Below are 27,008 nucleotides of genomic sequence, written 5' to 3'. Positions count from 1 at the left end.
AGAGATGTCTCTACCGCTGCACCTGTCGCGAGAGTCCCTCATCATGCTTAGCGACCATTTCCTTACAATGCCCCTGCTTTGATATTTCATTTCCTTTCTGCTTGCATGTTTCTTATTTCAGACTGTCATACTTTTCCTACTCTTGACGCACAAACGGGGACGATGAGAATGAAGGAACGACTGGTGGAGAGGTGTTGGGGAGGTGCTTCTTTTTCCCACATGTCCAGGTGCTTTTGGCGCTTGTCCTTGCCGAAAACAAGGGCAGCCTGTAGTACTTTGGGCGAGGAGAAAGCGCGTCTCAAAATGGGTATGTGGCGACGGAAACTGGCTAGGGTCGCTTCCGGGGTGGTATTGCGTCGATTCCTGTCACTTTCACATGTTTTTCCTTGTGTATCGTCTCAATTGTTAGCATCGGTCATCTACATACTGAGAGGGGGTAGTCGGTGGGATCAGCCGGGCAGAATGTGCTTTATGCAGCACGCATCTGAGCCGGTTCCCACTGACTCGCCACCCAATCGGGAACTATACATCTCGCAATCTGGTACAATGATGTAGAACAAGAGTTTCGACGTAGTTGACTCTGCTGTCAGTCGCCACATATTTCCGATAAAGCCCGCATAATGTCCGCCCTTCCATTTCCTGCATTCCAAAGCAGGATGCCTTGAGCAATAAGTATACCAAGAGCAGCTTGCCACCTATCCATACCCAATTGAGTAATACAAGGCCCCGTACAGCCACCACCTAAACACATCATATGACCTTTGTTGTATTCTATGTACGCATTACTCACGTTATGTAACTTTACAAAATAACAAGAAATATCATAGCATAATCCACATTAGGCATATACATTCCCTCAGGTAGTCCACATCTCAATACTTGTGAAGATGTCCAGCAAGGAACTGTCTCCCCTTTCGCCTGACTCACTGGACTTCAGTCTCATAGTGACTAATTATTTCGTTATAACTTAAATATTGGCTGCTGCAGTTTACTCAGTGGTAGGTAGTTACGTAGTGGTAGTTAGTAGAGGGCACGTACGCCAGCCGTATATTCGATGAGGTAATAAGGGTATCTGTCTATCAACCTATTTGAGATCTATCACAGTACTGGATTACGAATTCAAGTCATTTCGGTTGGGGAATATCAGAAGTAGATTCAGACAGAGGCTTCGTTAAGTTAAAAGGTAAACAAAGTAATGGAGTAGTAGTAATGGTAGTAGTACAGTCCAAAGTATGGAAGGTTGGAAGAAAAGAAAAGAATATAGATGAAAGGAAATGAAATGAATAAAAAAGGTGGAAGGGGTATAAAAGGGAAACAAGAACGAAGGGGGAAATGGGGTGGTGAGAGTTGAATAAATAACAAAGGTTGAGGCTTATTGAAAGGCGAAGAAAAATGCTGTAGCCACTAGCCATCAATCAATCAGCTGACTCGTGACATATACCACACACATACACACACACAGACATATTTGATCTCTCATCATAATCGGAGACAGTCATGTCGTGTTTAGGACATGCTTGCTGTTACATGATTCGTACCGGAGTGGCGAGGCTCGATCTTCTCTGTGGAGCTGGTCTCCTCGTCATCCAGACGACGCCTCCACTCGGCTAGACTGTCGCTCAGCCCCGTCTCCCTGGTTGGGGTTCGATCAAAGTCCGACTGCGTACTCAACCGATAGTTACGGTTGTTGCTCTCCCACTGAGTACGCAAGGCTTCCAGTTCGTTGGCAAGCGAGTCCAGCGCCACCGAGTTTCGATTGTCAGGGAAAGCGTCGTCTTGAGACACGGCACTGTCAGCCCGGGACCGACGGCCCGCACCGATGGTGTTGCTTGAGGCGTTACTGTGGGTGCGAGAGATGCCGTTGATTCCTTGGACAGGCTGTGACTGCCGACGGTAATGCCCGACTGACGCCTCAACCTGGTCAAGCAGCATGGTAACCTTCTGCTCGGCATCGGACGCACGATTCTCCAACAAGGCGTTCTCCTGCTTGAGCTGCTCCAGCTCAGAACGGCTTTTCTCTGCCGCAGCAGCAAGTTCCTGCTTGATACTTGCGAGTTCGGATTGCGATTTGGTCTTGTCAGCCTCGGCGGCTGCAGCCTCTGCTCTCAGCCTTGCAACCTGACTCTCAAGGTTGGCGATGGAGGCTGCTGTATCCTCCTGGAGATCGGAGATTGACTGCTCGAGTCTCGAGCGTTCGGCCTCCCAGTCGGCAGGAGCTTGCGAAGACTTGCCAGACGATTCAGCAAGAGCTGTCTGCGCCGCGTCGAGCTCCGACTGAAGCTTGCCGTTCTGAGACTTGTACCGAGCAAGCTCGTCCTTCATGCGCTTCAGCATCTTTTCAGTGCCCTTGACGTAATGAACAGCCGACTGGTAGTCATTTTCTAATTGCTCAAGCTTCTCTCTGTATGCGCGGTCGGCTTCCTGCTCACGAGTCTCGAAAGAGGACTTCAATTCTTCGTGGGCTTTCAAGCTGGTGGAAAGCTGTTGTTCCAGTTCGCGAAGCCGACCTTGCTCGGGAGTTCCGAAACGAGACCCAGGCGACTCAAGGGGCGAGCGTCTGCTATCGGCATAATTGACCCCACGCTCTCCCAGGAGGTCCTTCAAGGCAGCATGCTGGACGGCCAGAGCACCGGCCTCGCGCTGGTGGTTCTCCAGCTGTGACTTCAATTCTCTGTTCTCAGCAGAGTGGCCCTGACTTTCCTTCATAGCTGTTTGCAGCTGCCTGCGAAGCTGCAAACCCTCCCTACTAGCCTGTTCCTGATACGCCTCCAGTCCAGCAATCCTCTCCTCTGCACGACGGAGTTTGTCTGCTGCTTCGTCTGCAGCAGCTTGACTTGTCTTTGCCAATTGGTTGGCCCTCTCTATCTGAGCTTCCAAAGCAGAGACCCGCTGATCGGACAAGGAGCGCAAGGATGCTTCAGAATCGAAGGATGACGCACGCTCAAGACCCAACAAGAACGCATTCTTATGGGTCTCGGCTTCCCTCGAATGACTCTGCATGAGCTCCTCGGCATCTCGCAAGCGACGCGTGGCGTTCTCTAACTCGGCTGACCTTTCTTCGTGCTCCGAACGCAACTGCAACAGCTTCCTTTCTAAGCCTTCACGCCGCTCACGTTCCTCATCTAGTTGTCTCTCCAGAAGTTGAGACTTCTCAGATGACGCGGTAACAGCCTCTCGCAGGCCGCCGAGGTTAGTGCCATAGTCCCTAAGACGGGTGGAAGAGTCCTCGAGTTTCTGCAGAAGTTCCTCTTTGTCCAAGGACAATTGCTTCACTGCAGAATCGGCCTCCGATCGCAACAGACTTTCTTCCCTGAGAGAGGCCTCCAGCTGATGAAGCTCCGCTCTAAGACTTTCCGCCTCTAGTTTACTGTTGTGCATTTCTAGTTCGGCCAGTCGCCTCCGGGTGGCTTCACATGTTTCCTCCGCAAGCTCACGACCTCTCTTTTCCTGATCAAGTTCAGTGGTGATCACTTCCAGCTTGGATTTGAGCTCATTCTGCGACGCGAGAGCCAAAGCAAGCCTTCGGGTTAAATCTGTACCACGTTCCACAGAGGTATCTTCAGATTCCTGAGCATTTCCATCCGGTTGCGGGGTGCCCCTTTGACTTCCACCATGAGCAGCCAACTTGGCACGAGAATAAGCGGCTTCATTGACCGCAACATCCCTTTGGTGCTCCACCTCTGCAACACGTTTAGATGCGATGGCTGCCTGGCGATCGACTGTTGCCTGCATTTTAGCCAGCTCTGCTCTCATGGCAAGGAATGCTTCGATCAACGGGCGATCCTCATCCGCAAATGCATCTGCGGCACGCTCATCCACACCAACGCTGTTGGCCGGGTTGGGTGCATACCCGGCCTTCTTAGCCAACGCAAGTTCGGAAGCATACCATGCATTACGGCTTTTCACCGCTTCCAGCTCTTTAATTAGCGCTTCCTGGTGGGGCGTCAGTCTGGGCGACCGTGGTTCATCTCCAGATCTTGAATTTCTGTAACTCCTCGACTCCGTTGAACCATCAATACTAGCATGTTTACCAAGGATGGATTCATCGGCACTGTCCATAGAACTGCGTTGCCGGTGCTGGCGCAAAGACCTTTGTCTAGTTGGCGCACTTATAAGAGGTGCAGCCTCACCAGCTTCCATAGCCTTGGCAGACATTCTTGATGGCTGCTGGGTTGGCGTACGGCGACCGCCCGGTGCGGCACTCGAGTCTTGCGCCGGTCGGGCTTCTTTTGGCGAGTCCCTGGCAGCTGGTGATTCTCTATCCCTGTCGGGCCCCATGGCTCGAGCGGTATCCACAGGCGGGCCTCCATAAACACGATCCGTCTTCGTGGGTGTCTTGCTTCGGGGATTCATGGCATTCTGAGGAGTGTTGCCTCTTTGACCAGGTGTAGGGGCCTGTCCCGGGGGAGGAGGCCCCGCGGGGGCTTGCGCTATCGACGCTCTGGGCAGTCGGGATCCTGGCCCGGGACTAGGACCAAGGTCCGCTGGTCTACCAGTAGGGCTGGTCATAACGCTCTCCCGTGACTGGGGGGGTGGTCCACGTCGTTGTGCGTCAGGCTGGTTCTGAGATTCCCGCGATGTCCGACCTGTCGGTTGCATTGCACGGTCTCCACTCATCTTCCGCATCGCTTGGATAGGAGCTCTTTCACCAGATTGGTTCTCAGCTGGGTAGCGAATCTTGGCGGTATCTAGAATATATGCCATGCTGAGTTCGACGGGATCCCTCGGCGCAGAGCTCGGCTCACCCGCCAGAACGATAATTTGCTTTCCAAAGGCGGTCATGCTATGGCCAGACCTTGGAGAAGGCGCAGGCCCCATGTTTTGGAAAGAATACCATCGTCGCGTGGAGATGCGGAATGCGGCCAAATCCCCGAGGTCAATACCTTCGTCGGTTCGTCCTCCAAAAATGTACATAACGTCGTTGACAAGAGCCGCAGCGTGCCCTTCACGAGGTGTCGGGATGAAGCCGACGCAATCCAACTGAGTCCAGGTGTTTGCACGAGGGTCATAAGACCAGACATCATTGAACCATTGCAAGCCATTCGTTCCTCCAAACCTGGAGCAGGGTCAGAAATCGAGCGCTTGTATCAGAGGGCCAAGAGGGTATAGACGAAGCATAGACACTTACAGATACAGTTTGTCGTTGAAGCTCACGATTGTATGGTTGGTTCTGGCGGGTGGAATTTGACCAGGCGGAGGGCCACCTTCGTGGCTATTCCGAATAAGAAATTCCCACTTGTTCCCCGGATTCTGAAGCTGGTTCAAGTCGAAACAAACCAAGTCGTTGAAGAAATAGCCTTCGACCTGTCCACCAAAAACATAGAGTCTAGAGCCAAGGATGTTGAGAGTGTGGCCGTAACGCCCAGCAGGTCGAGGACCTGGGGGTATCGATCTGGACCATTGACGAGAAGCTGCATCCCAGACATGTTAGAATATGAACATCCGAAAAAAGTCTCAAGTGAATGAGACCAATGCATGCATACGTACATGTGTTCAAGAGATAGAGCGTGTCATCCAAGGTGTCGGTTTCATCCACCTTGGTATCGCCTCCAAATACAATGAAAGCGTTACCAACCAGCAAGCTGGCGTGGCCGACTCGCGGGCCGGGCCCTTCGGAGACAGTAGCGATCGGGAAACAGGACAAGTTACCGCCGCTGTTTTCCATCATCCACAAATCTCCCTTAACAGTTGATCCATCTATTAGCCCACCCATCATGTAGATGTCGCCCTCCTTCGATGCCACCGCATTGATTGCTGCTCCATAACGAGGGAATGGATTTGTCTGGGCAGAAGTGAAGTTCACGCGTCGTTGCGACCATGGATACAATGATGCACCTGGGCTACCGTTCGGGGAGTTACTGGGCGCCGCCTGTTGTGGTCGTTGGCTCTGCGTATAATCAGCCAAGGCTCGGAAAATGAGTAGCACTCATCACAAGCAGAACAGGAGACACAATGTTGAGTGTCACTGAGGGAGAACATCTGGGAAACCAACCTGCGATTCGGATTCGGCTCTCTGGCGCATCCGCGGGTGATCGGGGCTGTTCGTGCCGTTCAACGAGTTCAAAGAATTATTGTAGCTACTGCTGGGCGTCGGGGTCTGGGAATGTGATCCATCCCGTTCTTTGGCGCCGCTAGGCTGCGCAGCCGCTGATGGGTTTGGGCTTGGGTTTGCCGGTGGCCCTTCTGAAGATTGAACGTTTCTTGACGCGGGGGGTAGGCCAGAACCCTGCTGGTGTTTCTTTGATTTAAAGAGGAATGCCATCGTTAAGATTGAGTCGTAAACGGTCGTCTCAAGTACAAAGCAGCGGAGCAACGGCGGAAGTGTAGTAGGGAACTGGGGGAGTCCACCAGCTGCACCAGGTCACCTGTACCAACAGAGTTCCAATTGCAATGCGATGGGTATATTATAGATCGAAACAAGATATCCCACTAAAGACCGGCAAGAGGATAGCTCAAGAGCGCCGGCTTGTTGAACGTTATGAAAGAGCGAACGGCGGGGAGAATTGAATTCGGAGTCGAAAGCAGAGAAACAACAGTAGGGACCGGCGTTCGTTCCTGACGATGCTAGAAAGAGCAGCTAAAGGCACCCCATTCAAATCGACCCTTCTCTTGAAGACGCTCAACTTATCGATTCGGAGACCGTGAGTGTTGTTCTGTCTCTTTTTTTAATTCCGAAAAAACCTCATTGAAATCCGATGGCGACACTGACAGAGCATGGAGAGGGGTGGAATATAGAAAATCACAAGAAAACAGACAGGGGTGGATAACAGCAAACGGAACGGAACGACTGCGACTAAGGACAAGCAAAGAAGGCCGACGGAAAAGTGGACAACAGAGCACCCAAAGACGAGAAGAACATCAATAAGGAAAGAAAGTAAAAGGATGAAGGGTGCGCGAGCAAGAAGTTGGGGCCCTGGACCTGGAGAATTGGAGGAAGAGAGGAGAGGAGAGGAGACGAGAAGAGTGAAAGACTCCGGCGTTTCACACTTTCTGGCCAGCCAGCATTAGATAATTATCCACTGGGCTTTTGGCAGCAATTAGTTTTAGTTTAGGGGGGGGGAAAGGCAGAAGAAGAGCGAAAAGACGGATGGGGATGCGGACCTGCCAGGGCGACACCGCCTCATCGCCGTTCTCCAAGGCAGCTTCTTACTTGCTTACTTTTCCGTCTTGTGGGAAAGTTAATCTCATTTCCCTCCCTGTCAACACACCCCAAAGAAAGAAAAAAAAAAAAAGTAAATAAAGGTCAATCCATCCTCCCACGAGGCGTTTCCATTCCCCAGACAGTGGTGTTGGTACATCCACCCTCCCATACCTCAACTCTTTCTTAGTTACATTCCCACCTCTTCCCACCCTCCCCGAACCACCTTACAACCTCCCCCATTCATTTCAAGCCTCATTCTACTACTGAATGGCACAGACAGCTAGACACAAACAACTTGTTGTTCTTCATTCCCTTTGTCTTTCGGCTTGATTTCCATCAGATCCCGATGAACCTTCTGTCAGGATCTCATTAATCTGGCTAACAACCAGAGTTCGGTCGATCGGCCTTCAGAATAAGCAATGCAATTCGCAACTGCCGACATGTGTCTGTCGTTGGTCCACTCGGCTTGTCGCTCCACATCGCACCCAGTTATCTGCTTATTCCTCGATGCATGAACGATAGAGGAGATGTGAAATGCAGGGGTATCTACACAGAATCGGTCATCTTGAAAGAGGGAAACAGGTATCCTCCATTGCGAGCCAGTAATTGCAATAATACAATGTGAGTGGATGTGGGTGAGCCACTGGTTATGCAGGAACCAGCGCGAGAGGTTGGTTGGTTCCCTTGTGGCTCCCGAGCCACATCATCGACACCCCGAACATTCCACCTGGCAAACAAAAACTCATCGGCTGGGCAATGTACGCAGTACCGCCGAAGAAGTTTCTTAAATTATGATTAGTCCGACGATGATATCACATTGGCCACGATCTAAACATCCCTTGCCGATTCAGGGCCATCTTCTATGCAGGAACAAGACATCCTCATTACAAAGTACATTACGGACAGCATCCATCTTGCGGGCGGCGCATTTGAAGAAGAATACCGCTCTACGCCATGGCCTGACCAGCCATCACAAAGCTTGCTAGTATCTATGGCTCCATATACTCCATATGCCTTTGGTCTCTGGGCCCAGACATCCGGCATCAGCCGGACATAGATGCCCAATTTAGCATCAGACAGAGGGCGGCTCCGTGTCCCAGATAAGCAGACATAAGGCCAGGTTTACACTGGAAGATGCGCGAGGGACATGAACTTTATTTAGTATGCAGATAGCAACGATTTCGTAGTCTCATCCCTTTGTTATGAGTAGCTCCCGACTAGAGCTGAAATTGTTGCAAAGCAAACAAACCGGGGTCATCATAATCGGCATGGCACTGGCTACGTCACAGTTGTGGCTATAGTAGGAAGCAGTTCGCGAAACGAGGTATCTTTGTCTACGAAGTACTGTGACGCTTCGGATAGGTGAGCTTCCGTTGGATAAAAAGAAGCAAGCATCATGGTAAAAGTCGAATGTGTCGGTTTGATTGGCGACAAGCATTATTCAGGGATTATGAATCCGGTCGGTTCAAACTCCTCCACCTTCTAATTCTGGAGGGCAGTTGATCAACGGTAGACTACCTAGCGAAGCTGACTGGCTGGGGAAATACGGTGTAAAGTCCGGATGGGTTAGCGCTGGGGGAGGGCCAGGCTTACAGACTTACAGACTTACAGTTAGCTCCGCCCGTAGCGAGGCTCCTCTCATACAAAATAGCTCGGGACGCTGCCAGAAAACGAAAACCACGAGATTGAGCAGGGCGGAACCAGGGGTTGAACCGTCCCAATTTCTAAGGGGGGTTAGGGAAAAGAGAACCACTAGGGTCAAGCAGAGATCACATTGGTCCCGGCAAAAGGGGCTTGGTCCGCATTATCTGGCCCATCATTCCCACGACAGGCGAACTAATTTCTGGATTCCAGACAACGGTCGGTTCGATCGATATCTACATACCCTGTGTGGTTTAGTGGCTTATTCCAGTAACCACTGGGACCATGGGAACCGCCAGAGATATGATTCTCAGGCCACTGGGCATGGGGCGCTGAATGGCTGGCCCCCCTTTCAAACCTGCTATTTAGTAAGTCTCTAGTAAGGGACGCAGAAAGTACTGACTACTAGTTACTAAGTAGCTAACTGATAGCTACAGTACTTACTACCTGTCAGTACTACGTAGCAGGATGTCACTACCCTTCCTGTCGTAATTTGCAATGCTCCCATCTCTCAATTGGTTTCTTTCATGGCGGCAGTGGCGCATCGTGATCTGGGCGCTGACGGTTTAGTTTAGTTTTTTTTTCAGATGTCCCGTGATGGTGTGCTGCCTTTCTTTTCCCCTTCATCTTTTGCAAGCCACTCAGAAGCCATCACCCGTATCGGGTTCCCTAACTTCACCACCAATGGGGTTGGTTCGTACCCATGGGTGAACATGGCCCAGCCTGCAGGGCTTGCAGTAGCCCCGTTCTTACCACTTTAATTAGAGCGCATTTTGGGGTGCAAAGAAGGTCGGCTGAAATGAAGCTGCGCCCTTCCGAAAGTACCTAGTCGTTATTCAGAACTTTTCGGTCGGAAGGGTGCATCCAGTCTACTCTCTTACATAGTATTGACATACCGACAGACATGGGCAGACTGTTTCACACAGACGAGCGACTGAAACGAAACATGATCTGACGGCCCTCCGATCGCCGTTAAGCCTACCCGTCTTGGTCCCTTGTCTCTGTTCTCTCTCCCCCACGCCTCCTTACCACCACTGTAGCAGGGTCGTGAAAATATATTGCTACTGTGTACGAAGTATATACTAGTAGTGGGGGAAGACCGAATGCGCAATTACTAACTAGTAGAGTATAACACTTTTTTCGCCACTTTTTGGAGCACTTATTCTGATGTCCGTGTATGTCTTCATGTATAAGTTGCATCCTCCAAATTGTATTGGAGAAGAAGTATGCGAATCAGAACGTTTTGATAGAGTGTGAACCGTGTCAATGCCTCTCCTGAACTCCTAATATAATTATAGCTTGGGTGGGTAGTGGATGGAGTAGTTAAAATGATACTGATCTAGTCCGATTTAGGTACGTAAGAACACCGGAGTTCTTATCCATGCATAGAGCTGGGTACGCTTAGTCAAACTGCTAGACATGTGACTTGTGAACTCTGTAGTGTAAGCTTCCAGGTACCATGAACAATGAAGAATGAATGTGAAAGTACATGTTTCGGAAGAGAAAGGAAAACACAGATATTTCCAATACCTCCTCCACCGTAAAGAGTAACCAGACCACCGCCTCGGTAGAAATATCGTCATCCATGGGAGCTGCCTAATCCAGTTAAGCGCAGGCGTTGTTGGATATGCTCCGGGGACAACGATGTTCCGTCCAGGCCATGCCAAGAGGATCCCGGCCAGAGCTCATGGTTCTCGCCGAACCAACATCATCAAACCAAGTTCCCCGCGTCTTTGGAAGGGAGTGTCAGCAGTTTCAACGTCCTGGAGAGACCGAATCGCTTGGTGTTTGAGTTCTTTTTGATTCCCTGAACGTGGCAGAGCTTCCTCGCCACAGGGCGTCCTCCTAACTGCTGGCTGCTGACTGCTGACCCTCCGGATTGGGTATGAGAATCGCCTGGTCCCAGTGCATGCACTGTGACATGAGTATTGATAAGGTGAGAATATATTCACCCGCGCATCTGCCCTACAGTCGACGCCTGGGCAACACCAACTCCCCGCATGTGAGATTCTCCATCATCTTTGACTATATGCTAACTTCTCCGCATGTTCAGGTCCCGGCCAGCTTCGTCCTCGTTACTTCACGCTGCATGATGACCTTCGATGTATAACAGACCCTCATTGACCAGAATTCAGAATGGAGCCCACAATCCAACAGGCATCGCATCCCGAACCTCGGAAGAGTCATCACAAGTCTGTTCGGGTTGCCTTTGGTCCGGATCTAGAAACACACATTCCCCCGCGTGACAGATCCCCCGCTCCTGTTCCAGGACATCACCGATCATTTACTACCGTGGAGCACAAACAGACTCCCGTTATTACCCCCGAACGACCGACTAGCTCATCTGCAGGCGAGAACCCGCTGATCATCGAGAACAATGGCCGACTGACTTCAGATCGATCGTCGGATTCTGCAAGACCGATTGCGACCCTGAAGAGGGCCCGCAGCGACTATGGGCCCAGAGTGGGGCTTGATAAAGCCATTTCTGGGGATGAGGAAGAGGACATTGCCATGAGACATGGATGGCAGGAGGAATATACCTCGAGCGAGTACCTGAAAGTCCTGCACTCGGTAAGCAGATGCAACGGATAGCTAAGGCTTACAATCCGGTCGGATCTGACTGCTCTAGAATTTCTATATGTATTTCACAGAGAAGCGCCACGAGACGAACGGCATCCCTAGGGATCCGGTCGGAAGCTGGCCCAGCCAAGACTGGCGCATGAAGGACCGCCTGAAAACCGTCTCCGCGGCGCTAGCCATCTGCCTGAATATTGGCGTCGACCCGCCCGATGTGGTCAAGACGAACCCGACAGCTAAGTTGGAATGCTGGGTCGACCCCACGTCTACTACCGGCGGTGGTCACAACAAGATCATGGAGCAGATCGGAAAGAAACTGCAGGAGCAATATGAGACACTTAGCTTAAGAACTAGGTACAAGCAATATCTTGACCCCTCTGTCGATGAGACGAAGAAGTTCTGCATCTCTCTGCGCCGTAACGCCAAGGACGAGCGGGTGCTGTTCCATTACAACGGCCATGGTGTACCTCTCCCTACTCAATCGGGTGAGATTTGGGTCTTCAACAAGAATTACACTCAGTACATTCCGGTATCCCTCTACGACTTGCAGTCCTGGCTTGCAGGACCTAGCCTGTTTGTCTTTGATGTATCGCATGCAGGGAATATTGTGTCGAACTTTCACACCTTTGTCGAGAAGCATGAGAAGGAAAACGCAGAGGCGAAGAAGCGGGATCCAAATGCCATCGTTCAAAACTACGGGGATTGTATCATACTCGCAGCATGTCAGAAGACAGAGTCTCTCCCCACGAACCCCGATCTCCCAGCGGATATTTTCACTTGCTGCTTGACTACGCCTATTGAGATAGCCCTTCGTTTCTTCATCCTCCAAAATCCCCTGCAGACGAATATCTCGATTGACGAGTTCAGAGTGCCAGGCCGCTTACAGGACCGGAGAAGCCCGCTTGGAGAGCTGAACTGGATTTTTACTGCGATCACGGACACTATCGCCTGGAACACATTGCCACGGGCGCTGTTCAAGAAGCTCTTCCGTCAAGATCTCATGGTCGCTGCTTTGTTTAGAAATTTCCTGCTTGCCGAGCGTATCATGCGAACATACAAGTGTCATGCTATTTCGTCTCCTGAGCTTCCAGAAACCCATCATCACCCGCTGTGGAAGAGCTGGGATCTGGCAGTTGAAATGGTCTTGTCACAATTACCAGCTCTCATTGACCACGAGGAGGGCCGCAGGCAATATGAGTATCAGCATTCAACATTCTTTGCCGAGCAGCTTACCGCTTTTGAGGTTTACTTGTCGTCAGGTCCAACGGAAAAGAACCCGCCGGATCAGCTTCCGATTGTGCTACAAGTCCTTCTCAGTCAAGCGCATCGACTCAGGGCGCTGATATTGCTTAGCAAATTTCTGGATCTAGGACCTTGGGCTGTCCATCTGGCTCTGAGCATCGGAATATTCCCATATGTCGTAAAGCTCCTGCAGTCCGCCGCCCAAGAACTGAAGCCCGTGATGGTCTTCATCTGGGCAAGGATCATGGCCGTCGATCATACAGTCCAAAACGATTTGTTGAAGGACAACGGAATCCATTACTTCATTTCCATCTTCAACCCTTCCTCGCCAATTCCCGTGGGCAATGCTAGCGAACATCGAGCGATGTGTGCGTTCATTGTCTCAATCTTTTGCAAGAATTACCCTCAAGGCCAGAATGTGTGCCTTTCTGCTGAGCTCTTTGACTCCTGCCTTAAGCACCTCATGGATGTTGAAAACCCCCTGTTGCGGCAATGGTCGTGTCTCTGTATTAGTATGTTGTGGTCTGACTTCCCTGAAGCCAAGTGGATGGGCATTCGTTGCGCTGCTCCTGCAAGGCTTTGCGAGCTCAATTTCGATCCGGTTCCCGAGGTCCGAGCTGCAATGCTCCATGCAGTAACGACTTTCTTGGGTATCCCTGATTTGACAGACCAGGTTGCCCAAATAGAAGAGTCTCTGGCTATGACGGTGCTACCTATGGCATCAGACGGCAGTGTCCTGGTGAGGAAAGAACTCCTGGTCTTCTTCTCAACGTTCGTGAGGCGCTACCAGAACAAGTTCCTGGTTGCTGCCTATGAGGAATTCCAGGACGAGAAGCAGAACCTCCTGCTGAAACTGGAACAAGATGGCACTCGGAGTCTTTCCTTAGAGGATGTGCCGAATATCTCAGCGAATGGCTCCACGGATCCCAACCATAGGTCGCAGATATTGTCACGGAATACGACTTTTGGTACTATTTGGAAACAACTACTAATTCTTTCTGTTGATCCCCATCCTGACATTGCCCAAGATGCGGCCATGGTGGTCGACTACATCCACATTTGTCTTCTTCAATCCCCTATGGCGACGCTAACCAACAAGATTCGCAATGAGATTTTGGATCTCTCGAGTCGTGTATCCCAGAAGTTTCAAGTCCGAGAAAGGCCAGAGTCAAAGAAGACGGCGCCACCGCCGACTCCTCCTTCCGCTGCACCGCCGAAACAAGAAGGTTACCTTTCACTGAGCCTAAAACGAACGGCGAGTGTCGCTGCATCGCTTAAGAATTTGGCGTTCGGCAGTTCATCTGCGGGCGAGGCGCAGTCGCAGCAAACGTCAACGGCCCCGAAGAGCCGAGTTCCCATAACACCCAGAGGACGAGCCCCTCCCGAATGGACGCGGCCCCCAGAGGTCAACGACCAAGTCGCTCCCGCGACTGCGTATCACCAGGCCCCGACCCCTACTTCACGAGGCTTTGAACCCAGAGATCCCACTGCTGTCCCGACGATCCCCTTGATGAGCAGGTTCCTAGATTGGTCCACAGAGGTAATCCCAGAACTCCTTGATGCAATAAGCGCGGAAAACCAGATTGAGTATGAGCAACTTCTTACCCTTATTCAGTACTTCCGGGAACCCCAGATGAAACCCAATGAGCCCGACGAGCCCGGTAGTGCGGATTACAACGAACGCCTTTGGAGACGGAGTCGCAACGAAAAGATCATTTCGGAGACCCAACCCCTGAAGGGAGTAGCCGGCAGTAGCCGATGGGATAACTCCTTGTCTCTCTTATCTAACAGCAGTCAGCCCTTGAAGATGTGCTTCCACCAGTTTGAGGATCATCTCGCTGTTGCGGACGACAGGGATACGATTGCGTATGTGCTTAGGATCAGCCGTGCCTTTCTCTGCTAACATCAAATAGGATATGGGACTGGCAGAGCCACAAACGTCTCAACCGCTTTTCTAATGGCAACCCAGCAGGCTCGAAAATCAACGAAGTGCGGTATATTAACGAAGACGATCAAGCACTCTTGATGACAGGCTCCTCCGATGGCGTACTGAAAGTGTTTAGGAACTATGAGTCCGCCAAAAAGGTCGAGATTGTCACGTCTTTCAGGGCACTACCTGAACTGATCCCCAGTAACCGGAATGCCGGCCTGGTTCTCGACTGGCAGCAGGGTCAGGGCAAAGCGTTGGTCGCAGGAGACGTCAAGGTTATTCGGGTGTGGAACGCAGCCACCGAAGTGTGCACTAACGTATGTTTCCACATGTTGAGGATGGGAACACTCTTCTGACTATTGCATAGGATATTCCCGCAAGGTCCGGCTCTTGTATCACTTCTTTGACGTCGGATCAGGTTGCAGGAAATATCTTCGTGGCAGGCTTTGGCGATGGCGCTGTTCGAGTGTTTGATCAGCGTCTCAAGCCGACAACCTCGATGGTTAAGGTCTGGCGCGAGCACAAGCAGTGGATTACCAACGTCCACATGCAACGCGGTGGATTGAGAGAACTGGTGTCTGGTAGCCGAAATGGCGAGATACGACTATGGGATCTTCGAATGGACACGCCTTTTTCAACGTTTTCGGCGACTAAGGATACGCTTCGCACATTGAGCGTGCATGAACACGCCCCTGTGTTCATGGTGTACGTGGCTCTTGCCGAATATGGCTAAGCATATTTGCTGACTTGTATGAACAGGGGTACCAACCGACACGAAGTCAAGACGTTCAACGTCAATGGTACATATTTATCCACCTTCGAGCCCTACTCGAGCTTCCTCCACCACAACCGATCTTCCCCGATTGCCAGCACGGCCTTCCACCCTCACCGCACCCTGCTGGCGTGTGCTGCCCTCAACGACAACCACATCAACCTCGTGAACTGCTAGTTCATCTTCTATCCTTCTTCATGGCCATTCCATCCCACCCTTATACCACTCGTAGCAACTTTCGGCGCCTGGAATTTCGTCCTTCCGGGCCATGTTCGATTCGAACTGTTTTCCTTTTGATCTTCAACCTTAACACCTTTTAATGGCAATCATGAAGCATCACTTTCTGGCGTAGGTCGGCTAGCTTTCTGCGTTGGCGCTAGGAAATTTTTTTCGTTTCCGTTCTTATCATATGGTATTGTTTTTCTATTCTTTCTCTTGTCTTCCTACTTTGACCGTGTCGCTTGTATATGGATGGACATAGCTGTGCAGGCAGACCAAGGCTTTAATCGTCAGTTATACCCAGTGTTGGGAGAAAAATTGTTGTAAGATTGTAGATAGCATTGAACTCATCTGAACGTAGACGAGTGGCTAATTCAAAGCATGCTAGGTATGAGCTTCAGATGACAAGCTGTAGCGAATATACCATGCATGTCCTTGCCTTGCTTCAGATATATAGTGGGGCCCATGGTTTTCATAATGGAGGTATTAGGGAAGTTATCTACATTCGTAAAAAAGTTACTACTAGTAGCTACAACTCAATATTAACAATTCATAACTATTTTACAAATCTAGATAACTTTTTACTAACTCTTTGTATTACCCTCCACACTCAGCCCACTCCACCCCCAACATGTGGAGGAATATAACATTTCCTGGGTTTCCACATAACAAATTTATCCTATCGAATAGTCGTTATAGTTATCAGTACCCGTATTGAAGCATGCTCATACCACTACTACTAGTAGGAGTATTTCGGAAGAGCTGAAGAGGGTTGTATTATACTTTACTACATCACAGCAACCGAATATAAATTATATACTTAGTACCATAACAACCGGCATCTGACCAATATGGAGTCACACTAATTATACACTTAAGTCCCCTTATACCACACATAGTACATGAAACAATAATTACAACAACATAGAAATATCATACTAAACTTTTCGCCTTCCAGTCAACCCCGCCCCCCCCAAAGAAAAAACACCCACATCCTATCCCCTTTACAACATGAACCTACTGCAACTCCCTCTCCCAATCCGCCGCCCACAACGCCGCCCCAACCGTATTCGTAAACGCAAACACAATCGACACAAACGGGACCATTTCCAGCGCGAACGCGGCCATTCCGAACCTATACATACCCTAGTCATCAGTCATCACATCTCCACCCTCCAAGGAAGAAAAACAGAAAAGAAAAAAGGAGATAAACATACCCAGTATACTTCCCCCTCCACCTCCCCACCCACCTACTCCTCTCCGCCTTCTTCCACCCCTTCAACCCAAACCACCGCTCATGCACCCCCTCACCGACCTTCTTCCCCTGCACATAAACATACATGATCGTGCCCACTACAGGCACAAAGTTCAGCGGTAGCAACACCACACTCCTCACCAACATATTCCACATATTCGTTTGTCTTTCCTCGACTTCCTCTTTACCCCCGAAGCGGGAGATAGCATCATCACCACCGCCTCTCTTCCCAGACTGTTCAAGTAGCTTCTCCTGGCCCATTTCCACCAACGTCGCATCAAACGTAGCGGTGATAGCATCCGCGAGGAGGAACGACCTTGCGAGGAAGGTGGTTATGGTGGAGGATTCGCTGAGGACGAGTAATGCCGCGGAGAAGGGAGCCAGTAAAGGTCCACTGGTAATGGACATAATCGCTGCTTGAGGGACGTAGGTGAAGAAGAACATGGCTGTGGTGACGCCTACGCCCAGAGTGAGGGTTTTGGAAGACCGTGAGAGGAGAGGTTGGCGGAGGGTGGGGCGGTTGAGGGTGTAGATTATTCCCTGTTCATTCATTACATTTAGTATTTTTCTGAGTTGGTGGGGAGGTAGTAATGGGGGTGATTTGTGTAGTAGGTATATGAGTGGCTGCGTGTGGCGCACCTTAATTGGGTAGAAATATGTCCCGGAGAGGACGACATCTTTGGCGATGGCCCGGATGTGGGTTGCTTCGTCGATGAGAGCTCCTGTTATTTTGTTCATGGTTGGTGTGGGGGTTTAATGTGGTTGGTGATAGTGAGGGTGTTGTTCATGGGGGAGGTGTTGCGGAGGGAAACTTTTGGATGGCGGTGACGTCGTCGGGAGCTAGCTAGCTAGCTACTTACTGTATCCATTAAGTGGGGATTACCCCATTGGGACATATTTAGTTCCGGACGATAACTATACTGATGTAAACATATTTATGATATTTTCAGTTAACTAGCTAGCCCCGCTCATCCACTTTATAATACATATTGTAGGCTATTTATCTCTTCAAATAGGACATGCTCGCAGTGATGGTACACGAAATAAGCCACCTTGACATACAGAAACAGGCTCAGTAGTCAAAGTAGCTATGGTTGCCGTCCTGGCTGGGTGAACAGTAATAAGGATCCACGCTTCCCCAGTCAGCAAAGTTGCCAGCCTGCTTCTTGCGATCTTTGGCGACGTAGGAATAGAGATTGATGATTGCGTCACCCAGTAGCTGTGTTGTCTGTTTCTCCTTCTCACTAGCACAGTTCTCTGCGATTCCCTTGACTTGCTGGCGGAGTTTTTTGTGTCCTCGATTATCCTTGTGAAACCACGCTTCTGCTTCTCTAACGGGCCTGGTGAGTCCGGGAGGAGTCCTCAACATGCTGTCCTGCGCGGTGGAGTCATTGTCAAGGTGAGACACAATGGCTGTACTGGTAGACTTGGTCTCGGATACCTGACTCTCCTGTGGCGCATGAGTCTTGACTGGACTGGTCTCCACGGCGCTTTCCCGGACCAGAAACTGCTCATTGTCCAGTTTGGGGCTTTCAGGCTTCTGTGAAACGTTCTTGAGCAGCGCGGTGACCTCTTCTTTGAACCTGCGCTGTTTCTCCTCCCTTTCCAGCTCAAGAGTACGCGCGCGCTCCAAATGAGTAGTCGAATACTGAGCCCCAGGACCCGAGATCTCCAGGCCAGATGTGATCCGGGTTTCAGGACGCTTGAGACGGGATTGAACTCGCAGGGACTCGTATGGGGACTGACTATAGGTTCGATCAAAGTTGGCTCCATAGAGGTCCAAGGAGGTATGCTCGGAGACCGATTCACGAAGAGGGGTGCCCAGCGAGTAGGAGGACTCATAGGATCTGGTATAACTCAAAGGATTTCGTTGAAAGTGACCATCGTCGCTGCTCTCCCATCCGTGCGATTCAAGACGCGAAGGTGTGAAGCACTCTGCAGGCATGCTCAGATGACGGTCTGCCTGATTTGCACGGTGCATGGCCGAGAGATGAGATAAGGCCTTTTGTTGGCTCATGGGACGTGGTTCTTTCGGTTCGCTGCTTGACGACATTTCTGATAGAAGCTTTCGCGTTTTGGCACCTCTTTTCGAGCCTGTCTTGGTGCAGAGCTGAAACAAAGGTACTGGCTGAGAGGAGGCCAGATCCTGGTAGTTGTCAAATTCGTGGTCTTCGTCTCGGTACACGGTGGACGGTTTGGTGAAGAGTAGACGACGAGACGCCATGGTGAAGTTTCGCTGGTGAACGACGGTGCTAGACAGCTGAATAGGACGAGACGCTGAAAGAAACGAGGAAGCTAGTAGAAAAAACGATGAGACATCGGGGTCATGCCATGGAGATGCAGACGACGTGACGCACTTGCACATTGTGAGTTGCGAAGCGTACCTGCCCACTTCGGGAAGTGCTATCATTCACTTGTTTGAACTGTCCAGTTTGTTGGGTTTGCTGTGTTACGCCGCTGCCTCTGCCTTTGCCAAACCACCATGACTTCTGTCAAGACAACAACACATTCCATGCTGAAGGCCCCGCAGGCACTGAAATGTAGTTGATGTCCATGGCTGCCCAACCACTCACAGTATGGTTACGGCAGACGTCGAAGCAAGATGTCAAGTAAATATATGCAAATCAACTCCCAGACTACGCAGTATCTTCGACGAAACTTGATTACTATTCCGCACATAATAAATTACCACATGTCGAACATACACGTGTAATAAATAAGTCAACCTTTGCATGAGACTGATGATACTTGCTTGCAAGTGCCTCTACCATTGATTCCGCTGCGTACCACCAGGGCCCATCGAATGGTATCCCATCTTGCCAGAGTCTAGCCTGTTGGTAGGGCTGAACTCAGAAGATCCAGTGTCCTGGCCGTAGGTGTTGTAGCTGCTGCCTCCTGTACCACCGCCGAAGTCCTGCATCGCTCCACTGTCCATAGCCCGCGACTCATAGCCAGTTCCTGAGCCACCGTATCTCTCCGGTTCATGTCTATAATCTGCAGAGCCAGTACCAAAACCACCAGTATTACCATAGTCGTAGGTGCTAGACTGAGATCCGTAGCTGCCGCCGTAGTCACCAGTGGTTCCCGAATCGTATGTGTCCGTCCTGCGCTCGTAGTCGCCAGAACTGTAGTTCTCCGAGCTGGGCTGAGAGTTATAGGAACCATCGCCAGGTCCATATCTCTCTCCGCCGCCCGAATTGTAGTCATCGGCACTGGGCTTGTTACCATGACCTTTGCCTAAATCGGGGGTAAGTTAGGAGACGAGTCGAGGCAAATCATAGATAAGATCATAGGTATTCATACGGGAATTGGAATTGTTGTGATGGCCAGTCAAGGCATCTTTGACCTTGTGCATGAGATTCGACATCTTGACGAGTCCTAGGTAGAAAGGTGATAATCACTAAAGCTGCTTAGATCTGTGATCAATGCTCCGATACGGCATGTCTTGCGAGGTTAGCACACGTTCAAATAGAGTCCAAGACCATTGTGAACGTCTGGCGGGGTTAGAAGCCACCCAAGCTTGTCACCACAAAGGGCAAGACAATGGAACGAACACCTGCTGGGGATGACGTTTGTACCAGAAACTAAGCTGATGGTTGTGGGATGATGGAGGAAATGAAAAGCGAGTGTCAAGATGTCATCCACGTCATGCCATTGAGACAGCTCCATCCAGACCATGGGGTTGGCCCGTGAAGCTCCGCAGCACAAGCCACGGAACCCTGGATGGCACGCCACAAATGAACCCCGCTTGTTTCCTTGCAGTCCCACAGGACCGAGAATTGCTGATGTTCTAGATTTCACAGAGAAGTGATGAAGACGACTGCTTCTCTTCTCTGGAAGCACGTGATTTACGGTTAGTGATGGTTCATGGAGTGGATAGTGATCATGTAAGCGACAGGAATGACACTTGTGAACTATAGTTTGTAGACAGGTAGACCGTGTTAGCACTGTTTCTACAGAGTGGTCAGGTGGGGGTCCCCCATTGACTCGACATCTACAAGTACACATTCCTGGGTACATGAAACGGACCCCCTGCGTTGTCGATCGCTTTACTGTGTACCCATGAGAAAAGGCACTAAAGTCGAAGTCGACAGTGAATATTGCGCAGGTGTGGGGAATGACGGGAGGGCAGTTTTCATTGATCTGCGGGGGAAGAATAGAACACTGTGGATTTACATTAAATTGAGGAAATGAGAGAGTAGTATTGTATGGTAAAAAATGGGAGGAGGGTGTGACACACAATTGAAAGATGCTGCCATGCGCCACACCATATACAAATACAATAATCATAATTAAAGGGTCTCGTGAAAGGGAAAGAGTCACGAATCATAGACTATCTAATTATTAAGTCAAATTTTAAATTGAAGAATTGCTGATGGAATTGGGCAGCCCAGCCCAAAATGCACGGGCGCAGGGTCTGTGACGTAGTACTCTGTAGTACGAGATAGTAAGGGTGAAAAGGTATGGCGGTTGCCTGACAAAACCTGAGGAAGCCACTAACTAACCAATTAATCAGTTAAGGGAACTCCCCTCCCTCAGGCAGGGAATCAATCCCGTGACTGACTGCCCCCCCAAGTCAGAACTGTCTGACAGAGAAACTACTAACTAACTAACTAACTAATACCTACCTACTACCTGAGGGAGAGACACGGAGGGGACAGAGAAAAGAGGCTGTGCTTGCGTGTCCGGCGACTCGCTCACAAGTTGTTGATCATTCTTTTTGCCTTTCTTCCTCCTCCACATCGTCCCATCCATCCCATTCCCATCCCCATCCCCATTTCCATCCCCTTCTCCCTACTTACAATCCTACTACCGTCCATGTCCCTATTCCTCTTCTCTCCCCGTCATCCTTGTCTGGTTGGCTTCTAAAGTACCAGCCCGTCATTGCTTGACCACGACGACTTCCCAACTACTACTTACTTACTCTCCTTATCATCTGGTTCCTTCGCGCCTACCCTCCTTCTCCCTTCCCGTGCGCTCTCGATGAGTGTCTGTTCTATTGCGCTTCATCGACCGTCTGATTGGTCCTAAGAATATCGCCTTCCTGCACGAAACCCGCTGGCCCTGAGCGTTGATCTTCCTGGGCTTCTTTCCTTTCCCGCCCCCCTCGGCCAAGCAATATCTGTTCTATTGCATATTCCAGCACACCCTTTCAACTATGCGACCACCACGTTTGATTGCTGTCGTCTTCTGCCTCATCTTCCTCCCCATCATCCTCACCTTCTTTTCTGCTTTAACCTCCTCGCCTAGGGTGTCCACCCCCGACTCACTCGCTGGTCGAGCGACGGGTCTACACGCCCTCTTCTCCTTCAACATCCCCTCATCCCTCTTCCCGCCGTCCGCCATCATCAGCCTTACCGATGACAACTCCACCTTTTTCCTGGCCCGACCTGCTGCGTTTGGCCCTCTGCTGCCGGACAAGGGACTTAGCGGGCAACTCTGGATTGGCAGTGGCTTTGGGGAACGAACAACCGCTGGAGCGGAAGGGGAGCTAGGATGCTCCGATATCCCGGGTTGGGGTGAGGGAGATGGTCCGAAGTCAGGCGGAGGTGCAGATACTACAACTGGGAAGTCGGCGTCTACTCCTGGAAACGAGCCGACCGTGCCACAAAGCCATCGCCAAGCGCTTCCCCAACCGGATATCGACCTGCAGCATGACTCTGGTACCAAAGTGGCACCCCCGGTCACAAATGACGGCACGGATGATCATCTCCACCACCCGCTGCCCGAGTCAGAAGTGTCGGACTCAGGCGCCATGGACAAGCACGGGGAGCCCTCTTCAAACCGACAAGCTGCCCATGCTGACATTCAGTCTTTGCAAGAAAGCGCCGAGATCGACGGCAAAGTCGTCCTTCTGAGTAGGGGCGGCTGCGGCTTCTTGGAGAAGGTCAAGTGGGTCCAGCGGCGTGGAGGAATTGCTTTGATTGTGGGGGATGACACCCGAGGAGGCAGCCTCGTCACGATGTATGCACGGGGTGATACATCCAACGTGACGATCCCCGCCCTTTTCACATCTCATACTACGGCACATCTGCTGTCATCCTTGGTCCCTCCGCAAGGGGAGGACTCGGGCGCAGACGATGGATCGGGAACACACACTAAAATCTCCACTCACGGCAGCGCCGGGAAACAACGCATGGACGCCACGGCGACTACCTCTGCCACTGCGTCGCCAACATCAAGTCACAAAGCAGTAGTTCATGACAGTGCGGTGCCTCCAAAGCAGAAGTCTGGGCTCTTCCACGCTCTCCTGTCATTGTTCGGTCTCAGCAACCATGGTGGACCCGTCTGGTATCCACCGGAGGACAGCCGTCGCCCGCCAAGCAGCGGAAACATCAACTGGATTCTACTAGATCGCTGGGACGAACAGGAGCCATCACAGGACGAGACCGAGCGAAAGACCTCCCGAACGAAATCCGATGGTGTTGCCGAAGACCTCAAGAAATTAGGTACCTCGTCGAGCAGTACGGACGGTGATGGATTCGTCATTGGAGTGCAGGACTGGAGAGATCCGGACCTTGTAGTTCCGAAGGGCAGCATTCTTCCATCTCCTACGAGTACAACCGACGCCGCCGGGAATAAGGTGCATACTGGCGTCAAGGGCTCGCACCCCACCCCCGCGACCTTGAAGGGTGGCAGCATCACTCCTGGAAGTGGCGAGTATCGCACTGTCGAGAAGTCTAGCGTTGAAAAAGAGTCGAAGATGGAGTACTCCGGCCACAAGTCCGTGTATGATGGTCTGAAACCAGGATCCTCTTCTCAGCGCAACGGTTGGTTTGCCAGGCATTTCTTCTGGGCAGCGGAGAAGCCAGCTCCGAGCCCAAGTTCTAGCGCCCATGGGCAGGTTACTTCCGTAGACCAGAAACTGCGTGATGCGACAACTCAGAATGGCAAGGGTGTGAATGCGGCTGAACACGACGGCTTGTGGGTTACTCTCACGCCCACAAGCATGTCGACCAGTCCTTTCTTTGATACCCTCCTCGTTTTGGTTGTCAGTCCGTTGCTCACACTGACTGTTGTCTACGTTCTGTTGTTGCTGCGGTCTCGTATTCGGCGCAGACGGTGGCGCGCTCCGAAGTCCCTCGTTGATCGCCTCCCTGTGCGAACTTATCATACTATTGCGAGGTCGACCTCTTCCTCGGAAACAAGCTCGCCACGATCCGTTAGCCCTGGTCCAGTGTCGCCAACCTCACCACTGTTGGGTGCGAAGAGCCGCTCAGGAGCCCAGCTGTCTCGGTCGCAGCGAGAGTCACATGTCTCCAATGCGAGTGCATCCAGAATGTCGTCATCGAAGAAGGCCAAATCGGGATCCACTCTGTGGCGCCGGAAATACACTGGCCGGCAAGTGGAATGCGTTGTGTGCCTGGAGGAATATGTGGATGGGCAGAGCAGGGTGATGAGTTTGCCCTGCGGCCACGAGTTCCACGCGGAGTGCATGTGAGTAATGATCCTTGAGTCCATTGTCGATCATGCCCATACTAACGATCTTGCAGCACACCTTGGCTGACAACCCGCCGGCGAACTTGTCCCATCTGTAAAGGCGACGTGGTTCGGTCAATGTCGCAGAACAAAGCGGCGGAGGCTCACGAGTCGGCAGAGCCGATGAACGAGGAAGAATACCACCCTGACGCAGATTCTCAGCATAGTTCATCCTCAGCGCCGGTGCCGATTAGCGGAGTGAGCGAAGACGAGACCTCCGATCTCGAGCGGCATGCTGGCTCTGAAGCAGGTCTTCTCGAGGGACAAGCATCCTCGGCACCACCGAGTTGGAGGAACTTTGCCGCACTGAGCTACTCTGCTCTTAGTGGCGATACGATCTGGCATCAGGCGCAGACGGACGGCAGCCGGTGAACTGCGTTGTTGTGCTTTATATTATTAACCGCCCCTGGTTTCATTGGATGTATGTGTTAGTGGAGGTGGGGGTATTCTGTCTTTGCAGCGTTTCCTTTTGTGAGCAGCATTAGCGATGTTTTTGACACCGTCCTTGCTTGGTTGGCGTTTGATGGATTTTATGGACTTTGTAGCGACATTGGCAGGAACAGGTTCAGTTTCAGTTCTGCACTCGCTTGTAATATTACTAGACCATAAGTCAGTGGGAGTGACTATTTCCACCGATGCTTAGGATGTATCCAGTTGCAAGTATTTGAGACGAACTGCACCTTTATGACAGCCTTGTAATCGGCTGCCATACTCCATAGCTGCGATTATGTGATACTACGGTGTTTCAATATCACCGCCATCAAAGTAGATGACGTCCTTCCTAACCATAACTTTAAATTTACACCCCTAACAAAAACATGATCATTTACATCCATCCATCCATCCATCCATACCCACACACAACAACTTACTAAATAAATATACATACTCCCCCATCATGCCACCAAATCAGGCAGGCACACACCCCCAACTACACCCAACCCTCCTAAACGGCAACGGCCTCAACACCTCCCCGGACGCCCTCGGCCCCTTCAACCCATTCTCATACGTACTCACATCCCACCACTCAATCCACTCCGTCCGCGCGAGGACGAATCCCCGATGACACGAGGAACAACTCCGCCCTCCTGCGCTACGAACTTCCTTCGCTTGTCGGAGTAAGCGGGTCATTAGGGCCGGGAAATTGTCCATTTCTTCGTCGGCGATCAGGTCTGGGTATGTTGAGCGGGTAAATGCTAGGAGTGAGATTTCGCGGAGGGAGGGCACGCGGGAGATGATGTTTATTGTTGGGGTTGTTGTTTGGTGGTTGGTGGTGGTAGTGGGGGTTTGTTCAGTAGGGACTGGGATGCCTTCGGCGTTGTAGTATGTGACTGGGCCGGTGGCGACGTGGATAGGTGCCCATGCTTCTTCTGGGGGTGGGCCGTCGTAGGTGATTGATTTCAGGTAGGGTTGTTGTGTCTCCGTCTCTGTGTCGTCATCGGTTGGGACGTGCCATTTGGCGATGGGCTGGTCTTCGATTTGGAGGAGGGGGTTGGGGCGGACGGTGAGGTGTTTGAGGTCGCCTTTGCGGATGAGGAAGAGGAGTTCCCACGGGAGGGTGGGGAGACGGTTCACGGAGAGGTTGAGTTCCTGGAGGAGGGTGAGGCGGCGGATGGCCGCGGGGATGGAGGTGAGTTTGTTGTAGCGGAGACTGAGGACGCGGAGGGAGTCGAGGTCGAAGACTTGTCCGGGGACTTGGGTTAGGGCGTTGCCGGCGAGGAAGAGGCGGAGGAAGGGTTGCAGGGAGGTGTAGACGTCTTCGCTGATGGGGGGCTCTTTGATGGTGGGGAGCTTGGTGAGGTGTTGGAGGGGGTGGAGGAGGTTAGGGGGGATGAGGCGGAGGGTGAGGCCACTATGGGTATAGGTTAGATGTTGGATCTGGATGATGAGGAGGGAAGGTGAATATACCTCAAGTCAACACTGTCCTCGCCTCTCTCGAGACAATCATTCACGATCCCCCGTGCGACTTGATGCTCGCGCGGTTCTTCTTCGACTTTCCTGAATCCTTGTTGTTGAATCTGATTCTGCGGCATCACCATCGTCTTTGTGCCTCCATTCGCATGCGAATTCAACCAATCCTCTCCCAAATCCGCATCAGAAGGCAAGAACCCTGACCCGGGACCAGAATCGTAATCATCACTTCCCATCCACACGCCACTATCCACCAACCGCTTCTCCTTGAAATCCGCCCGCTTGCGCTTCGCGTCCTTGTCCTTCACCATCTCTCCCCACCAGGTGCCGCGGTACCGGCGCTTCCGACTAACAGGCGCATTATTGTAGTTCTCTAGACCCGAGGCGGGGATATCATCGCTGGAGAAGAGTGCCGGATCGCTAGACGGTTGACTGGAGCGGTCATCAATGAAGCGCGAGGGGAGACGGTGGTGGTGAGCATGGCGTGTCGCGTGACGGGTGTTATTGTTGTTGTTATTACTATTGTTGTTGGTGTTGGAGGGGTCGCGATGGCGGATGCGCGGTGGTGGGGGGAGGGGGATTTCGTGGTCCATATTTGATTGTTTGCCACTGCTGTGCAATAATGTGATGTAGTGGTATGTATTCTTGTGTGGAATATCTCGTGTGACGCGATGCGATGCGATGCGATGCAAAGGAAGTAAGGAGGGGAATGAATGAAAGAATGAATGGTATTGATGCGCTCAGTGGCTTTGGGCTGGATCACCTCACTCGGATCATGACGTCCGGTGGAATGTCGATCGATCGTCGGATGGGATGGATGGAAGAGTTCCGGAATGACGGG

The 27,008-nt window shown here is 51.4% G+C and overlaps 11 protein-coding genes across 11 annotated transcripts; 3 read left to right on the top strand and 8 right to left on the bottom strand.

The window, feature by feature from the left end:
* Positions 1-162: 162 nt before the first annotated feature.
* On the top strand, positions 163-555 carry BO88DRAFT_424805 (uncharacterized protein; the record flags this gene model as incomplete). The annotated part of the gene is made up of 1 exon (XM_025708773.1): positions 163-555. The coding sequence occupies one exon, from the start codon at positions 163-165 to the stop codon at positions 553-555; it is 393 nt and encodes a 130-aa protein (XP_025563636.1).
* A 951-nt stretch (positions 556-1,506) lies between these two features.
* BO88DRAFT_424804 (putative cell polarity protein (Tea1)) lies at positions 1,507-6,262 on the bottom strand (the record flags this gene model as incomplete). The annotated part of the gene is made up of 7 exons (XM_025708772.1): positions 1,507-1,562; positions 1,593-1,633; positions 1,673-1,884; positions 1,918-5,056; positions 5,129-5,411; positions 5,488-5,869; positions 5,993-6,262. 7 exons carry the CDS (start codon positions 6,260-6,262, stop codon positions 1,507-1,509), a joined length of 4,383 nt encoding a protein of 1,460 aa, XP_025563635.1.
* A 359-nt stretch (positions 6,263-6,621) lies between these two features.
* On the bottom strand, positions 6,622-8,185 carry BO88DRAFT_481154 (uncharacterized protein; the record flags this gene model as incomplete). The annotated part of the gene is made up of 5 exons (XM_025712177.1): positions 6,622-7,131; positions 7,159-7,196; positions 7,494-7,546; positions 7,692-7,868; positions 8,085-8,185. 5 exons carry the CDS (start codon positions 8,183-8,185, stop codon positions 6,982-6,984), a joined length of 519 nt encoding a protein of 172 aa, XP_025563634.1. The 3' UTR covers positions 6,622-6,981.
* Positions 8,186-10,088: 1,903 nt separating this feature from the next.
* On the bottom strand, positions 10,089-10,496 carry BO88DRAFT_268858 (uncharacterized protein). Its single transcript, XM_025702337.1, has one exon. The coding sequence runs from the start codon at positions 10,363-10,365 to the stop codon at positions 10,132-10,134; it is 234 nt and encodes a 77-aa protein (XP_025563633.1). The 5' UTR covers positions 10,366-10,496; the 3' UTR covers positions 10,089-10,131.
* An 11-nt stretch (positions 10,497-10,507) lies between these two features.
* Positions 10,508-15,913, top strand: BO88DRAFT_404191 (ubiquitin-binding TORC1 subunit KOG1). Its single transcript, XM_025706553.1, has 7 exons — positions 10,508-10,718; positions 10,836-11,353; positions 11,412-14,141; positions 14,217-14,467; positions 14,515-14,848; positions 14,899-15,236; positions 15,291-15,913. The coding sequence occupies exons 2-7, from the start codon at positions 10,919-10,921 to the stop codon at positions 15,478-15,480; spliced, it is 4,278 nt and encodes a 1,425-aa protein (XP_025563632.1). The 5' UTR covers positions 10,508-10,718; positions 10,836-10,918; the 3' UTR covers positions 15,481-15,913.
* Positions 15,914-16,319: 406 nt separating this feature from the next.
* BO88DRAFT_404190 (EI24 domain-containing protein) lies at positions 16,320-17,583 on the bottom strand. The gene is made up of 3 exons (XM_025706552.1): positions 17,417-17,583; positions 16,740-17,317; positions 16,320-16,657 (listed from the first exon to the last, which is right to left on the bottom strand). Exons 1-3 carry the CDS (start codon positions 17,513-17,515, stop codon positions 16,540-16,542), a joined length of 795 nt encoding a protein of 264 aa, XP_025563631.1. The 5' UTR covers positions 17,516-17,583; the 3' UTR covers positions 16,320-16,539.
* A 159-nt stretch (positions 17,584-17,742) lies between these two features.
* On the bottom strand, positions 17,743-19,001 carry BO88DRAFT_386766 (uncharacterized protein; the record flags this gene model as incomplete). Its single annotated transcript, XM_025704798.1, has 1 exon — positions 17,743-19,001. The coding sequence occupies one exon, from the start codon at positions 18,999-19,001 to the stop codon at positions 17,850-17,852; it is 1,152 nt and encodes a 383-aa protein (XP_025563630.1). The 3' UTR covers positions 17,743-17,849.
* A 540-nt stretch (positions 19,002-19,541) lies between these two features.
* Positions 19,542-20,144, bottom strand: BO88DRAFT_338698 (uncharacterized protein; the record flags this gene model as incomplete). Its single annotated transcript, XM_025702991.1, has 2 exons — positions 19,542-20,008; positions 20,081-20,144. 2 exons carry the CDS (start codon positions 20,142-20,144, stop codon positions 19,542-19,544), a joined length of 531 nt encoding a protein of 176 aa, XP_025563629.1.
* On the bottom strand, positions 20,058-21,119 carry BO88DRAFT_268823 (uncharacterized protein). The gene has a single exon (XM_025702336.1). It carries the CDS (start codon positions 21,065-21,067, stop codon positions 20,231-20,233), a length of 837 nt encoding a protein of 278 aa, XP_025563628.1. The 5' UTR covers positions 21,068-21,119; the 3' UTR covers positions 20,058-20,230.
* Positions 21,120-21,935: 816 nt separating this feature from the next.
* Positions 21,936-24,628, top strand: BO88DRAFT_338923 (PA and RING finger domain protein; the record flags this gene model as incomplete). Its single annotated transcript, XM_025703003.1, has 2 exons — positions 21,936-24,214; positions 24,271-24,628. The coding sequence occupies 2 exons, from the start codon at positions 21,936-21,938 to the stop codon at positions 24,626-24,628; spliced, it is 2,637 nt and encodes an 878-aa protein (XP_025563627.1).
* Positions 24,629-25,084: 456 nt separating this feature from the next.
* On the bottom strand, positions 25,085-26,989 carry BO88DRAFT_363849 (leucine-rich repeat domain-containing protein). The gene is made up of 2 exons (XM_025703955.1): positions 26,165-26,989; positions 25,085-26,108 (listed from the first exon to the last, which is right to left on the bottom strand). Exons 1-2 carry the CDS (start codon positions 26,758-26,760, stop codon positions 25,166-25,168), a joined length of 1,539 nt encoding a protein of 512 aa, XP_025563626.1. The 5' UTR covers positions 26,761-26,989; the 3' UTR covers positions 25,085-25,165.
* Between the last annotated feature and the right edge of the window lie 19 nt (positions 26,990-27,008).

The sequence above is a fragment of the Aspergillus vadensis genome (genome assembly GCF_003184925.1).
Source record: "Aspergillus vadensis CBS 113365 unplaced genomic scaffold BO88scaffold_9, whole genome shotgun sequence".
NCBI lineage: Eukaryota > Fungi > Ascomycota > Eurotiomycetes > Eurotiales > Aspergillaceae > Aspergillus > Aspergillus vadensis.
This window is presented reverse-complemented; position numbering and strand designations above follow the sequence as displayed.